This window comes from Phoxinus phoxinus (assembly GCF_949152265.1).
Source record: "Phoxinus phoxinus genome assembly, chromosome: 7".
In the NCBI taxonomy this organism is placed as follows: Eukaryota; Metazoa; Chordata; class Actinopteri; order Cypriniformes; family Leuciscidae; genus Phoxinus; species Phoxinus phoxinus.
Genome location: NC_136882.1, coordinates 38,089,673 through 38,104,815, shown reverse-complemented (window position 1 = coordinate 38,104,815; position 15,143 = coordinate 38,089,673). Strand labels below are relative to the sequence as shown.

The 15,143-nt window shown below is 38.0% G+C and overlaps 1 protein-coding gene across 3 annotated transcripts in view; it reads left to right on the top strand.

The window, feature by feature from the left end:
- map3k13 (mitogen-activated protein kinase kinase kinase 13) overlaps nucleotides 1-12,951 on the top strand; it is a 56,659-nt gene extending 43,708 nt beyond the window's left edge. For all 3 annotated transcript variants that reach the window (XM_079618379.1, XM_079618378.1, XM_079618380.1), the window contains 8 exons: nucleotides 76-184; nucleotides 2,039-2,148; nucleotides 2,800-2,916; nucleotides 4,191-4,334; nucleotides 5,160-5,853; nucleotides 6,866-6,936; nucleotides 9,013-9,304; nucleotides 10,356-12,951. In XM_079618379.1, coding sequence (XP_079474505.1) covers nucleotides 76-184; nucleotides 2,039-2,148; nucleotides 2,800-2,916; nucleotides 4,191-4,334; nucleotides 5,160-5,853; nucleotides 6,866-6,936; nucleotides 9,013-9,304; nucleotides 10,356-10,457 — 1,639 coding nt within the window. In that variant the 3' untranslated portion in view covers nucleotides 10,458-12,951. The remainder of the gene's footprint in view (nucleotides 1-75; nucleotides 185-2,038; nucleotides 2,149-2,799; nucleotides 2,917-4,190; nucleotides 4,335-5,159; nucleotides 5,854-6,865; nucleotides 6,937-9,012; nucleotides 9,305-10,355) is intronic.
- Nucleotides 12,952-15,143: the final 2,192 nt, after the last annotated feature.

Genomic DNA, 15,143 nt, shown 5'->3' with positions numbered 1-15,143 from the left:
AAGTATTTGCGAGTGTTCTGTAAAACATGGTTGTATTGGTTGTTTGAGATGTTGTTGTTGTTGTTGTACCCGCAGGCAGGGCAAACCCAGAAACCGGCCGTCCTTCAGGCAGATCCTTCTCCATCTAGATATCGCCTCCGCTGATCTGCTCGGGACGCCACAGGAGACATACTTCAAATCTCAGGTGAGGAGATCTTCATGTCTTCATACAGTAGTCCGTCTAGAGCGAGTCACTGTGTCATCCAGAGGCGTCACTCCAGTCTTCAGGAATAGAGAAGCAGTAAATCAACGGTTTCTTAATTCTCTAATTGTTCTTTGATTCAGAACTAAATTAGCAAATTGGTTGCAATGACAAACATGCAGTGTGAAAATGGTTGTGTGATTCATGAACGGATGACTCTCGAGTCAGTTCTTTGTAATGAATCAGTCAAAAATACTCTCACAGACTCATGAGTTTCTGGTTTGATTCTTCTACTAAAAGTACTAAGAGTTATTAAAAAAAAAACATTATGGAAGGGAATCATAAAAAGCAGTTCTTTAGAGTGAATGTGTATGTGTGTGTCTGTGACCCAATATACGGGTGAAACTGGAAAAAATTGAATGGTGCAAAAGTTAATTTATTTCAGTAATTCAACTTAAAAGGTGAAACTAATATATTATATAGACTCATTACATGCAAAGTGAGATATTTCAAGCCTTTATTTGTTATAATTTTGATGATTATGGCTTATGAAAACCTTTTCACAATATTCTAATTTTGAATTTGGGGTTTTCATAAGCTGTAAGCCATAATCATCAAAATTATAACAAATAAAGACTTGAAATATCTCACTTTGCATGTAATGAGTCTATATAATATATTAGTTTCACCTTTTAAGTTGAATTACTGAAATAAATGAACTTTTGCATGATATTCCTTTACCTGTATTTTATACTGTTATAGTATTTATTGTTTTGAATCATCTTTTATTTCTATATTTTCTGTTTTCAATTCATTTTAGTTTGATATGCGTTTTCTTCATATTTATTAGTTTTCGTTTTTTAAATCATTTTATTTCGCTTTAATTTATTTATATTTCAGTTGTAGTGTTTTTTTTTACTTCTGACTTACACCGTGTCCTAACTACACGCGACGCGACGCCGCGACACGCGATAAAAGGTATCTTTTCCATGTTAATCAGAGTTTTTGTCCTAACCAGACGCGACGGCGACACGCGAAGTTTCTAATTTAGAAACGGTTCCTATTTCTGCGACATCGCGGCTGACAGATCCGCCCACACAGAGATCTCATTGAATAAACTGATTGTCATATGAAGAAATTACACTGGTTATGAGTACACATTATTTATTTTTAGTTAAAAATAGGTCACCGTGCCACAAGCGATAATGGATAATTTACCTCAGATTTTGAAAGCATATAATATAGCGTTCAAACTGAATTCTATGCAAACATACAACTGTACTTCATAACAAAATTAGTCAATAAGTATATTTTGTTAATGTTTTGATTTTTAATAATGTTATTTCTTGATTTGATTATGTCCTTACCCATTTCCAATGCGAGTGCGGGCCAGCAGTGCGCTTTCACAGAGAGACTCCGCCCACACGCTGTTCTGAATGGCTGTGATTTTTTGATTGACGTGTGCCGTCTCACAGTCGCGTCGCGTCTAGTGTGGACAGACACACTTGCTGTCGCTGGAATTTTATCGCGTCGCGTGTAGTTAGGACACGGTGTTATTTTATTTTAGTTCGTTGCCAAGTCAGAATTTCGCATTCTAATTTTTTTTTTCATTTTAAGTTTGTCATCTAATATTTATATTTTATTTTAGCTTAATTTCAATGCCTGAAAATAATTTGTTTTAGTTAACAATAACACTGTCAAGTCACCTTCATTTATACAGCGCTTTTAACAATATAGAGTGTTTCAAAGCAGCTTTACAGTGATGATAGGAAATGAAAGTAACAGAGATTGCTTTGGCTTTACAGCAGCTCTAGAATAAAGTTATTGTCCAGCTAAAGTTAGTTTCGTCTGTGACAGGCGAATTGGAGAGAAGAGGTGAAGAAGCATTTCGAGAAGATCAAGAGTGAAGGAACATGCATCCATCGCCTCGACGAAGAGCTCATCCGGCGCAGAAGAGACGAGCTGCGGTCAGTGAGACCGTGTGTGTGTCTGTCTGTGTGTGTGTGTGTCTGTCTGTCTGTCTGTGTCTGTCTGTGTGTCTGTGTGTCTAGTGTGTGTGTGTGTGTGTGTGTGTGTGTGTGTGTGTGTGTGTGTGTGTGTGTGTGTGTGTGTGTGTGTGTGTGTGTGTGTGTGTGTGTGTGTGTGTGTGTGTGTGTGTGTGTGTGTGTGTGTGTGTGTGTGTGTGTGTGTGTGTGTGTGTGTGTGTGTGTGTGTGTGTGTGTGTCTCTCTGTCTGTGTCTGTCTGACTGTCTCTGTCTGTCGTCTGTCTGTCTGTCTGACTGTGTGTGTGTGTGTGTGTGTGTGTGTGTGACTGTCTGTGTCTGTCTGTCGTCTGTCTGTCTGTGTCTGTCGTCTGTCTGTATGTGTGTGTGTCTGTCTGTGTGTCTGTCTGTGTGTGTGTCTGTCTGTGTGTCTGTCTGTGTGTGTGTGTGTGTGTCTGTGTGTGTGTCTGTCTGTGTGTGTGTCTGTCTGTGTGTCTGTCTGTGTGTCTGTCTGTGTGTCTGTCTGTGTGTCTGTGTGTCTGTCTGTCTATCGTCTGTCTATCGTCTGTCTGTCTATCTGTCTCTTTGTGTGTGTGTGTGTATCTCCATTCTCACTGTCGTCTCTGTGTCTTTCAGACATGCTCTGGACATCCGAGAGCATTATGAGAGGAAACTGGAGCGGGCCAATAACCTGTACATGGAGCTGAGCGCGATCATGCTGCAGCTGGAGGTGCGCGAGAAAGAGCTGCTCAAGTGAGTCCTCAAGTTTCTTGTTCGGTCAATAACTCCTCACAGTATAAGTCTGGATCAAACAATCAAGGCATGTTTTCGCTAAGTGAACACAAGGAACTCTTATATTTATTCATTTTTATGCACCAATATAACAATACACAGTCATAAACAGCAATATTTACCTATTGACTAAAAAAACCGTTAATGCATGAAAAATGCTGTTTTTTTATATTTGAGTGATTTAAACAAATCTCTGAATTGAATCATTTTGAATTGATTCTTTGAACTAATTTGCAGTAATGAATCAAGCTCTAATGCATTTTTTAAGTTTAAAAATCTTAAAATGTTCATGAAACAAGGATCAAGAAACTAGTTGCCATAATGAATGTGTGTTTTTATCCTAGTAATTGCTAGAATTACTCGGAGAATGGTTTAGATGCGCAAGGAATTAGTCCTACATACAAGAGCGTTTTAATGACAAAAACTTTACAAACGTCTTGAAATGCATCATCTGAACAATATCTCGAGGTGTGGTAACTGTAGTATAAGCGGAATAATTGACTCCAGGCCGTTGAATTATTAGAAAAATAATGGACACCCGTGGTGGTAATGCGGTCGTCAATTATTCCTTACTTCATTCATCACACTGGAAATGGAAGTCAGGCTGTGCACATTGCATTGTGGGATACAATACTGCACTCTGTGTGATCTGTTCTTTTTAACAAATACAGTAGATTCAAGTGAATATTGCAGGCATACAGAAACTGTGCGTACTTTGCAATGTAAGCAAGCAATCTGTATACCGCAGTCGTATGATAGTAAACTCTCTCTCTCTCTCTCTCTCTCTCTCTCTCTCTCTCTCTCTCTCGCTCTCTCTTTCTCTTTCTCTTTCTCTTTCTCTCTCTCTCTCTCTCTCGCTCTCTCTTTCTCTTTCTTTCTCTTTCTCTCTCTCTCTCTCTCTCTCTCTCTCTCTCTCTCTCTCTCTCTCTCTCTCTCTCTCTCTCTCTCTCTCTCTCTCTCTCTCTCTCTCTCTCTCTCTCTCCTCTCTCCTCTCTCCTCTCTCTCCTCTCTCTCTCTCTCCTCTCTCTCTCTCTCCTCTCTCTGAAATGACTCATGAGAGGCTGTAATGACTCTGAACTCTAACCCCGTCTGTGCCTGAACGCTGAAACTGTAATTAAATCTAATCTGCTTAAACCTCGACCCGGCTCGTGCAGTTCATGCCAGAATTTCCATGACCCACATTTCCACTGAACGAGCACACACTGATCATGAACGTTCCCCATGTGTTCCTGCAGGAGGGAGCAGGCGGTGGAGAAGAAGCACCCCGGCTCGTACAAGCGGCAACTGGTCCGGCCCATTGTGCGACCCAACGCTGTCGAGAAGCTCATCAAGAAAAAGAGTGGCATGAACCATAAGCCTGGGACACAGCCGCCCAAGAGGTGAGGATCCCTGACGCATGGGCTTGTGTGCTGTGTGTTGTGTTTATATCAGATTAGCTAGCGATTCCATACAGTGGGGTTCACGACCCCTGGGGGTTCATGAGGGAACTGCAGGGGGTTTGTGAGTTGATGAAAAGCAAATAATTAATTTAATAAAGTAATAAAATATTAAATTATTTCAAAAATAATATTAATTATAAATAATTAAATAATTCATTTAAAATTAAATAAATAAAGTTATTAAAATACATAATTTATTAAAAATAATAAATACCAATAATAATAAAAATATAGTAAACAAAACAAAAAATATATAGAAATTAAACATGTTTATGAGTGAATAATGAATAAGTGAATAATTTCTAAAAATAAATTAATTGAAAAAACAATAATTAAAATAATATAAATGTTTTTTATGAAAAATAATCATCTTAAAATGAAAAGCTCATAATTAATAAAAATAAATGAAAACTTTAATGTCATGTGAACATTACCCAACTTTAGAGAACTGTAAACATGCAAATGTTTTTAACGGTAATTAAAATGAATAATAATAAAAAATATTTCAAAATTAAAGCAGTTAATATAAAACACAAAGTGGTTTGACTGTCAGAAATGGTTTAAGCGATATCACGTTTTTCGTGACAAGCGTAAAAAAAAACATTTTACAAATGAAAAAAATAATTCTTTTTGTGATACTTTTCCGTGAATATGCAAACACGGTTGGATAATTAGCAGTTAAAGTCAGCCATACTGTGCCAAATGATAGTATCAGTCATGAATTCTCCATGCGCTCATTAACCTCGTGCATGTGATCTCCTGCAGACCGGATCTGCTGCGCTCCGATGGCATTCCCAGCGTCGAGCCTCTTCCGGCTCCGTCCCCACTGTCAGGAAGCCCAAAAGTGTCCACCCCGCCTGGGAAGACCCGGTACCGCAGTAAACCCCGGCACCGAAGAGCCAACAGCAAAGGCAGCCACAATGATTTCCTCGGTTCGCTGAAGCCCAACTCAGTCCCTTCAGAAGAACAGCAACCCCTACAAGAGCAAAGTTACCATCATCATCTTCACCATCATCATCCTCCACCCGAGGGTCCGCTCATGCCGGTCCAGAACCGTGCGATCGCAGTGGCAACGTGTGCCAATAACCTGCGCTACTTCGGCCCAGCTGCTGCTCTCCGAAGCCCTCAGACAGATCATCTCCAGCGGAGGCTGTCCGGCTCCAGTCCTGATCTCATTTCCACCGCGGTGGACGCGGCGCACCGCAGATCCTCCATTCCTCCGTTCGTGAGCTCCGGTCCCGAGCCGCTGTGCCCCTGCTGTCAGGCTCACCCGTTCCCCGGCTGCACACACTGCCAGGAGACGCCGTCCGCTCCCAGTCACCCACAGCTCCCACACTACTCTCTGCTGAGCACCAGTGAGGGGACGCCACGCGCTGACAAGGACACGCTGGAGGGGGACGCTCAGGGGAAGAAGCCGGAGCAGGGAAGCTCACTGCACACGCTCAGACCTCTCAGAAAGGTACGTGACTTTATAATCTTACAAAACGATTTCTATTTGTTGAACTATAATAGTCAACATTTGAAGTTTATCAAAACCTTTCATCAAATTTATACATGAATTTTGAACAATACCTGTTGCAAAACTTTTTTGATACATTTCAAATGTTGACTACTGTATATATTCATCAAAGAATCCTGAAAACAATGAATGTTTTCCATAAAAATATGAAGCAGCACAAATGTTTTCAACATTGATGATAATCATAAATGTTTCTTGAGCATCAGATCATCATATTATACTGATTTCTGAAGGATCATGTGACACTGAAGACTGGAGTAATGATGCTGAAAATTCAGCTTTGATCACAGGAATAAATTATGTTTTAACAATATATTCACATAGAAAACTGTAATAATAAATTGTAGTAATATTTCACTATTTTTACTGTATATTTGACTGAATAAATGCAGCCTTGGTGAGCAGAAGAGACTTTCAAAAAATGTTGACTGGTTGTTAAATAAATGAAAAAATAAAAATTTAAATAAATAAAAAAGTTAAATCATATTCGTTAGTTCTTAAATTGTTTTCTTAAAATCTTAAGATCTTTATTTAAATCATTCTAAAATGCTAATTCGCTGCTCCAGAAACATTTCTTATTATTGTCAATGTTAAAAACAGTTATGCTGCGTCATATTTTTTTGTGGGGAGTGTGTGAGTGTGTGAGTGTGTGAGTGTGTGAGTGAGTGTGTGAGTGAGTGTGTGAGTGTGTGAGTGTGTGAGTGTGTGAGTGTGAGTGTGTGAGTGTGTGAGTGTGTGAGTGTGTGTGTGAGTGAGTGAGTGAGTGAGTGAGTGAGTGAGTGAGTGAGTGAGTGAGTGAGTGAGTGAGTGAGTGAGTGAGTGAGTGAGTGAGTGAGTGAGTGAGTGAGTGAGTGAGTGAGTGAGTGAGTGAGTGAGTGAGTGAGTGAGTGAGTGAGTGAGTGAGTGTGTGAGTGCTGGATTTAACATGTGATTGTTTGCATGTGTCCGTCAGGCGGGAGACGAGTCGTCTGAGGAAGAGGAGGGAGAGGTTGACAGTGAAGTGGATTTTCCACGTAGACAACGGTGAGTTTGCTCTGATGATGATCAATAATTAATATTCACTCTTTGGGCTGTGGATTTTCTCTCATGAAAGGGATTCAGAAAAGGATTTCTCTATTTAAATCTGTGTGTTTCTGTAGCCATTAGCCTGTATAATGTCAGGATTCATCAAGTTAAAATGTCACGTAAGGCAGAAACTGCTTTTTCATGTACAGCTGAATTTTTTTTAATTTGGGCCTATTGGCTTTTTATAACATGCATAACACTTTTAATTGTTTCTTTTATTACACATTAGATATGTGCATCTGTAGACTTCAATTATAATCCATATCTTTAAAGGTGGTGAGTTTTATTTAGATACTTAATTTATTCTTTATTTAACCAGGTTAAAAACTCATTGAGATTAAAAACTCTTTTACGACGAGAGTGACCTGACCATACACAGAAAAACATAATCAAGTTTCACAACAGCAATTTACCAAAGGATAAAACACACAATCTGTTAAAACTCGTTTAGTGATGGAAGCAGAGTCAGCTTTAAGATGTTTTGTAAATTATTCTGAGCAGAAGAAGCGTTATATTTAAAGCCTTTTTTCCCCCTAGCTGGAACTTTTAAGATATAACAAATCATTAGAACGAAGATTGTAGCAAACATTTGTATTAGAATACAATTAGACCACAAAAAGACTTATAAATAAATAAAACAATACCAATTAAAACTTTAAGTATACAGGACAAAGATGGCAACTCCGCTTTATCATATAAAGTGCAATGATGTGCTTGATAACTATAACCAGTAATGAAACGTACATCTCCAGTTCAACATACATTTACATTTAGCAGACAACTTTGTCCTAAGCGACTTACACATGAGGACTAAAGCAAGCAAGTCATCGTGAAGAGGCAAAAACAACACAAGAAGTGCTGGAAACACACCGCTCAGGCCTTGCTCAGAGCAGCAGAAGCCAGACGGAGGAGGATTAAAGGAAAAGGAAATCATTTTTTCCCCCTTTTCATACAAACATAAATCCTAATCCAAATGTTGGGTAACACTTTATTTCGCTAATCCCGGGACTATTGTGTTTTCCTATCTGGGCTATCTACAATAGTGTAATCAAATTCCTCACTTTATTCACATTATTGACTACCGGTAGTTATTTTTAAGGAAAAATATGACCGCAAGTTTTTGATCATGCTGATTTATTTCTCATGAATCTCCGTGCCTGTTTTAAGAGAAACGCACATGAATGATCAATACAAATGAAAGCTCAACTTTCACATGAATGCTTTACTTTGCATGTCAGAATGTTTGAATCCATGTGCTAACACACTATCACTGTAAAGCTGCTTTAAACACACAAATCTGTATGGTAACAACAAGCGCTGCATAAATAAAGGTGACTTAACCATCATATATAAACCGCATAAAATAATTACAGCACCATTTACTTTTTTGACCAGACAAAGTCTGGTATTATTATTTATTGCTACACTTCAATATGTGAATTATTCCATCAGAAAATTAACACTTTAACGTTGTCAGACTTTAAAACAACGGATCAGCGCACCTCAGTTGATATCTTGACATTTCAGTTCAGAACCAGATGCATATTTGTATTGATGATTCTAATTTAATTATTTTATATCAAATTTTTGATATTTGTGTTTTTGTTGACTCCTAACCAATTTTCTACATTAAAAATTGTCTTTTTACTTGGGCTAGTAAAATTAATTTCGGGCTACCTCGAGTTTCGAGTGCCTGCCCGAAGGGCTACCAGCGGTTTAGAAATTTTGCAAGCCCATTCTCCTGACTAGAAGTAACTTTGGAGCTACATGTCAACTAACTCTCATTAGAGTATTATTAAACTGTCTGCTTAATATCTGCTAACTCTTTATTTTGACGATTCCCTAACAGATATTCTACTGACTATAAATAACTTGCCAACTACATGTCAACTTATTCCCCTAACCCTAACCTGACAGTCTACTAATACTCCAATGAGAGTTAGTTGACATGTAGTTGCAAAGTTACTTCTAGTCAGTAGAATGTCTAAAGTGGGCTATGTAAATAAAGTGTAACCACATGTTGTCTCCTTCCAGTCCTCATCGCTGTATGAGCAGCTTTAAGTCGTACTCCACCTTCAGTTCGGAGAACCTGTCGGTGTCTGACGGAGAGGAGGGCAACACCAGTGACCATTCTCACAGCGGCCCGCTGGACCCGCTCAGCGCCAGTCAAGAGGAACATCTGGACGAGCTGCTGTCACACACTCCTGAGATCCCCATCGACATCTCCACGCAGTCCGACGGCCTGTCGGATAAAGAGTGCGCCGTGCGCCGGGTCAAGACTCAGATCTCGCTGGGGAAACTGTGTTCGGATGAGCACAGCTACGAGGTGAACGCTCTACATCCATACAACAATCCGGGAACTGCTGCTACGCTAGTCATTCATTCAGAAAAAAAGTCAAATTGGAAAGAAAAAATTTAAATTTTAAAAATTAAAAGTACTTAAACGTTTTTAAATAAAACAATCCTGATAAAACAATTACTAAAAAAAGTCATATTTGAAAGAAGAAAAATTAAATATTTTTTAAATACTAACCATTAAAATAAAACAATCACTGAAAAATATGCAACATTGGAAATAATTAATATATATATATATTTTTTTAAAATATATACAAAATAAAATAACAAAATGAAAAAACTGTTTATTTTATATTATAATATTTTAAATACAATAAAACAATGTTTTAATAAAACAAAATAAAATGCTTTCTAAAAATATATTTTATTTGAAAAATGTAAGTAAACGCATAATTTTAAAATGAAAAAAATCAAAATAAAACAATTACTAAAAATATATTTTAAATAAACTAAAACAAGGTGATTGATAAAATAAATACTTAATTTAAAATTAAAACAATCCAAATGAAACGCTTTGTATAAAGATATATAATAGTTAAATTGGTATTAGAATAAATGCATAAAAAGTAATCAACATAAAACTATTACTAAAAATATGAAATAAAGTAAAATAAATAATTTTGAAATTAAAAACAATCGAAATAAACTTGAATATTGTATTAGTTTAACTGCATATCATGTGCCCATTAACCATTATTAAAGAACTGTGAACATTCAAATAAGTTGTTAGATGATTAAAATATGAAAATATTTTATGTCAAAGATGTTCCACTGACAAAAAAGTTCCCAGGTTTAAATGAACCAACTCAAACAAACAATTCATCCACGAATCTTTGCTAATCTGAACACACAATCATAATTACAATTTCATAATTGAAAATCTCCAGAGGACAATATTCTGAAGAATAACCATTAGTGTTTTTGACAAGAGAATAGCGTGGTTGAGCCACGTTTGAATCCCTTACTGTAAAACTGGACTAAATGTGAACCGCTTCCTGTTTGTTTCCCTCTTGCCTCAGAATCCGCTGCATTTCGGAGAGTCCGACTGCGATACCTCGGATGCTGAGTGTTCCGACGCCACGATCAGGAACAAGCCACCCTGCGCTCCCTCTTCCTGGTGAACCTGCGGAGGAAAACACGGCAATAATCCACGCCTGCTGTAAACAGCCTCGACCCTTAGCCCATTTATCCAGCCCTTCCCATAATGCACCTCTCCCTCTCTCTCTGAGCGTCTCAGGCAGATTCCTCCGAAGTGATCATGTAGCTAGAGTAACACGCATCGTTTATTTTATTATGAGCCGGAGGAAATGCAAAACAAAATCAGGAACTGGAATTCCAACAAAAAAAAAAAGAGCATAAATTCCGAGTATTAGCGCTGGAGTGTTCAAAACAAGGCACCTCAATACCAGGTTAGTTAGTTAGTTAGCTAGTTAGCTAGGTTAAGATGAGTGTGGTCATGCAAGAATGTGTGTATATATGTCTGTAGGTACGTGAACGAAAGTGTTAAGTGTGTAGCTTGAGGATCCATTCCACGACGGGACCACAGACACATGGGACGTCGAAAAGTGGGACGTGTCCCTCTGGAAACCTGCGACTTCCTGAGTTTACAGAAGTGACGCCCTTCAGGGTAACTTTAATTTGAGCACCAGCAGGAACAATGGCTTTTATTTTGTGTTTCTTTTGCCCTTTTGACTTCCAAGATTTACGGATGAATCCCAGCATGCCTGCTTGGTCGGCATTTGATCAGCCAATCAGACGACTGCTTCTGCTGCTCGCCTCTACGGACAAAACGGAAGTAAAAAAAAAAAAAACTGCTCTACTGGAACGACGTCTTTAATGATCAAATCAGTGTTTAAAGAACCCGGAGCAGCTTTTTCCTCATCTCAGGACTGTGTTTGTGGACGGCCAGGTGAGAGCAGGACGCCTGCCGTGTGCGGAAGTGTGACTTCATCCTAAAGAGTTTCTGTTTTTACGGCATCTTTAACTTGACGTGAAAACCAACGGTGTAGATGTTCTGGAGATGCAGTGTCCCGTTAGATTGAGTTAGGGATCTTTTACCCCAAAAATAACACTATAGTTCATGTCATTTCAAACCTGTCTGACTCTTGTTCTTACACTCATACACTCTCGAAAATAATAGTTCTTTTTTGACATTGATGGTTCCATTAAGAACCATGATTCCACTAAAGGTTCTTTTTTGTGAAAAATGGTTATCTTAGATTTTTTTAAACGTTCTTCACTCTAAGAAAAAGATTTTTCTTTTAAAGTGCCCCTAATATGCCGTTTTAAAGGTTCCTAATTTAGTTCGGAGTCTCCTGTTTACATGCATCCTTACATGTATTTATCTCATTTCTCTAAACCCCTCCTTTCCGAGAGCTACTCTGCTCTGATTGGTCAGATGTCCCAGTCTGTTGTGATTGGTCTACTCTGCTCTGAATGGTCAGATGGTCCAGTCTGTTGTGATTGGTCTACTCTGCTCTGATTGGTCAGATGTCCCAGTCTGTTGTGATTGGTCTACTCTGCTCTGATTGGTCAGATGGTCCAGACTGTTGTGATTGGTCTACTCTGCTCTGATTGGTCAGATGTCCCAGTCTGTTGTGATTGGTCTACTCTGCTCTGATTGGTCAGATGCTCCAGTCTGTTGTGATTGGTCTACTCTGCTCTGATTGGTCAGATGTCCCAGTCTGTTGTGATTGGTCTACTCTGCTCTGATTGGTCAGATGTCCCAGTCTGTTGTGATTGGTCTACTCTGCTCTGATTGGTCAGATGACTCAGTCTGTTGTGATTGGTCTACTCTGCTCTGATTGGTCATATGACCCAGTCTGTTGTGATTGGTCGACCGCTTATCTCGTGTGTCGAAAACGAAAAGTCTATTATCATATCTGAACCGTAATGATGGCATCGTTTTTTCCGATGAATCAAAAGTGAATCAAAGTGTGAAAACAGCGTCGTCTTGACACGAACAACACGAACCAAACTCTTCCAGTCTCAGTTACAACTACAGCGTTTGAGGAGCTAAGTAGACGTGGTTCGCGGGCAGCCAATGAAGACCATAGACTGGCGTTATGTAGGTTTTGTAACAGGAAGTCAAGTCATCTTCATTTATATAGCGCTTTTAACAATGTAGATTGTTTCAAAGCTGCTTTACAGAGATAAACGTATAATTTAAGGTAACAGATTGTTTTGTCTTTATAGCGGTTCTTGAATAAAGATATTTTCCAGCTAAAGTTAGTTTTGATTGATTCACTTCCGTCGCAACGATCATTAGTTATTAAATTAGAGGCCGCTAACACGACACCGTTCTCTCTACACAGACTTTAAACGCAAACCTGTGAGAAACACTGATGGCGCTCACGTGCGCATCAAGAATAAATTCTATAGTTATGCGCGTTTGAATATATGTTTGTAATTCTCTACAAACCAAGCCTAGGAAGTGAGCCTAGAATTACAGACGACTCAGAATCGATTCGTTCTTTTAGGACACAATAACTTTATTTATCTGTACTAAACTTTGCAGACCTTTTACATCCACAAACAGCTGAAGGGTAATACTCAAACATGAGCATGATAGGGCACTTTTTAAGAAATATTCACTGAAAGGTGCAAAAATGCTGCAAAAAAACCTTTATTATTAAGAGTGTAAAGTTTGTTGCAAGAACATCATACAGGTTTATAGCAACATAAGGGTGAGTAAATGATGACAGAATTCACATTTTTGGTTCAAATATCCCTCTAATAGCGTCTTTACTAATGTGTATGTGTGTTTGTGATGGTGTTTGTGTGTGTGTAGTGTGCCGTTCGGAGATCTTTAAGCGAGCTCAGTGTGTGTCAGCAATAACGTCTCAGGATGACTGTCTAGCGGGCTGGACAGATCGAGAGTAGTGAGGCCGGCGGGGAATGAACTGCTTTGTAAAAGACCTCTATTTTTCCAGATATGAGTTCATTATTTTTACACCGTTTCAGTAAAAAAGGAAAAGAAATGCTTTTTTTTGCTGGTTTAATGCTCAGGTTCAATGCTTTACAGCGCTGAAGAGTCTCCTGTAGGGAAGAGCGGCTCGTGTGTCCACAACGCTTCTCTGATCAAACTGCAGTGTGAACACAGTCTGTGTCTCAGTGTAAACTCTCCCTCGCAAATATGTTTTCATTTCCTTATGACGGGGACTCTGCATCTTCCAGCATGTCTATATATTAATGTTGCATTCATATTTACCCTGTGTTTAGATATAGACGTTCTAGTCCTAGATAAAAAGCCTCGTTCATCATCCGTAAGCGCAGCCAGATCCTCCAGATGTGTTGCTGAACAGCACACGGCATGTCCAATAAACTGTGAATGGTATTATTATTTTCCTTTTTAATTATTATCATCTATACTTGCAGCTTACTAAACAGAGCCGTGCAAGATGTGATTCTATAATAAAACTACAGTATAGTCGAGGAAAGCGAACGAACAAAGCAAAAGGCCACTGGAAACAAACTTTAGGTCAACATGAAGTCATAATTTACCCTTTTTTGCTTTGTTTTATGGTGCATGATTATGTTTAAATGCATTATTTTGAACCATTCATGTCAATTCCTGAAGGGGAAAATCAAGTCCTGTCCCTTCTCTCTCTTCATATCAAGATTCACAGAGAAATATTCAAAGTAAATTGGGTTGTGAACAGTGTTTCATGTTGACCTCAAACTCTGGGCCAATTTCATAATGTCAGTGGGGGGGAAATATCCATTATTACTGTACTTTTTTATTTTATTTTTCATAATTTCTGTTCAGTATGATGATAATGTGCTAAAAACGCTCGATTTCTTTAACGAAGTGAACTCTATGAACATGGTCTGATTGTAACGAAGGCAAACCGAACGTGTGTATTACACACCAACCTCGATGTGTCCGTTCCCGTGTTGCTCTAAAGATCAGGCCTGCGTTTTTTAGTGTATGAAGTATGATGATGTATGAAGTCTTTCCGGCCACAGCGCCATCGCAAATCCTGTAAAATATGATTTTAATTTAATTTAATTTAAAAAATGTCTGTCTTTTTATTTGTAGCTGGTCTACACGATCATTTAACTTAATTTATTTTGATGCACTAGTAAGATTTGTGTTTTCCGTCTCCTGAAGTATTACTGACGAGGTGAAATCTTGAAGAAATGAACATTTTTTTGGTTATTATTTTCTCCACCTGTATGCTGTTATTATTTTTTATATGGAAAATGGGGGAGGGGGATATCTGTACATTTATTACATCGAGACACTTTCCAAATTTCATTCTCATAGACCATTGTTTATGGCTAGAGAGTATTGGCTCACATTTAATCATTGTAATAAAATTACAATGATTCATTTTTATAAATTAATAAAAAACTACGTTTTCTGGTTGTAAAGATAATTTCGGCGTCAGTTCGGCTCTAAACTTTACGTTTCTCCATTCTAAATCCTGCCATCTGTCTTATTCACATTAACCATTTTTAATTGCTTTGTCAGCAACTACATGTACAAGTGAAACTCAAAAAATTTGAATATGGTGCAAAAGTTCATTTATTTCAGTAATTCAACTTAAAAGGTGAATCATATATATTATATAGACTCATTACATGCAAAGTGAGATATTTCAAGCCTTTATTTGTTATAATTGTGATGATTATGGCTTACAGTTTATGAAAACCACACATTCAAAATAAGAATATTGTGAAAAGTTGTAAGCCATAATCATCAAAATTATAACAAATAAAGGCTTGAAATATCTCACTTTGCATGTAATGAGTCTATATAATATATTAGTTTCAGCTTTTAAGTTGAATTACTGAAATAAATG